Source organism: Nicotiana tomentosiformis, chromosome 10 (assembly GCF_000390325.3).
Source record: "Nicotiana tomentosiformis chromosome 10, ASM39032v3, whole genome shotgun sequence".
Taxonomy (NCBI): domain Eukaryota; kingdom Viridiplantae; phylum Streptophyta; class Magnoliopsida; order Solanales; family Solanaceae; genus Nicotiana; species Nicotiana tomentosiformis.
Genome location: NC_090821.1, coordinates 47,018,431 through 47,019,609, shown reverse-complemented (window position 1 = coordinate 47,019,609; position 1,179 = coordinate 47,018,431). Strand labels below are relative to the sequence as shown.

The window sequence follows — 1,179 nt, the reverse complement described above, 5'->3', positions numbered from 1 at the left end:
TTGTGCTGAATCATGGGATGACTCATATTCTGGGCATTAAATGTGGAGAGACGTGCGTCTAATCAACCGTCAGAAACCTTCAGAGGGGATCATAGTAATTCCTACCAAAAGAGTGTTTCTACTAACTTTTAAGTGACACAAAGTTATGTCACCGGAAAGCAGGGGGACTATCTGTATAGGGTAAAATATGTTATCCTACATGGCCTCCCAAATGATCTTATGGTCGGCTATGGGAGCTTGGAGGATCAGTGGTGACGCGAGCATTATGTGGTCAACGACAGCTGACTGTATAAGGGAGGCTGCGAGAGAGGTGTTAGGGGTCTCGACGGGCGTCTCTGGTGGGCACAAAGGAGACTGGTGGTGGAATGAAGTGGTCCAAGTTAAAGTGGAAGCAAAGAAGGCGGTGTACCTGAAGTTAGTGGGCAGCATAGATGATGAGGAGAGGCGAGTGTGCATGGATAGGTATAAGGCAGCTAGGAAGGGGGCTAAGCTGGCAGTCACAGAGGCTAAGATTGCGTCTTATGGTCGTATGTACGAGGAATTGGGGGGAAAAGGTGTGGAGAAGAAGTTATTCCGGCTAGCCAAGTTGAGAGAGAGGAAGGCTCGGGATTTGGACCAAGTGAGATGTATCAAGGACGAAGATGTAGAGTATTGGTGGAAGATGCCCAGATTAAGAGGAGATGACAGACTTACTTTCATAAACTTCTGAATGAAGAAGGGGATCGGGATATTGTGCTAGGCGAATTGGAGCATTCCGAGAGTCACCGTGACTTTGGGTACTGCAGACGTATCGAGGTTGAGGAGGTCGTGGGAGCTATGCGTAAGATGAGTAGGGGCAGAGCGACCGGGCCAGATGAGATTCCGGTGGAATTTTGGAAGTGTGTGGGGAGAGCAAGTTTGGAGTGGTTGACTAGGTTATTTAATATTATTTTAAAGGGGAAAATGATGCCGGATGAGTGGAGGTGGAGTATGGTAGTTCCATTGTATAAGAACAAAGGTGATATCCAAAGTTGTAACAATTATAGGGGTATCAAATTACTGAGTCACACCATGAAAGTGTGGGAGAGGGTGGTTGAAGCGAGGGTGAGGATGACAGTGTCTGTATCCGACAACCAGTTCGGGTTCATGCCGGGTCGTTCGACTACATAAGCTATACACCTTGTTAGAAGGTTGGTGGAA

General features: G+C 47.4%; 1 protein-coding gene across 1 annotated transcript; it reads left to right on the top strand.

Moving 5' to 3' along the window:
- The first annotated feature begins 229 nt into the window (after positions 1 to 229).
- LOC138900120 (uncharacterized) lies at positions 230 to 709 on the top strand. Its single transcript, XM_070186827.1, has one exon. The coding sequence runs from the start codon at positions 230 to 232 to the stop codon at positions 707 to 709; it is 480 nt and encodes a 159-aa protein (XP_070042928.1).
- Positions 710 to 1,179: the final 470 nt, after the last annotated feature.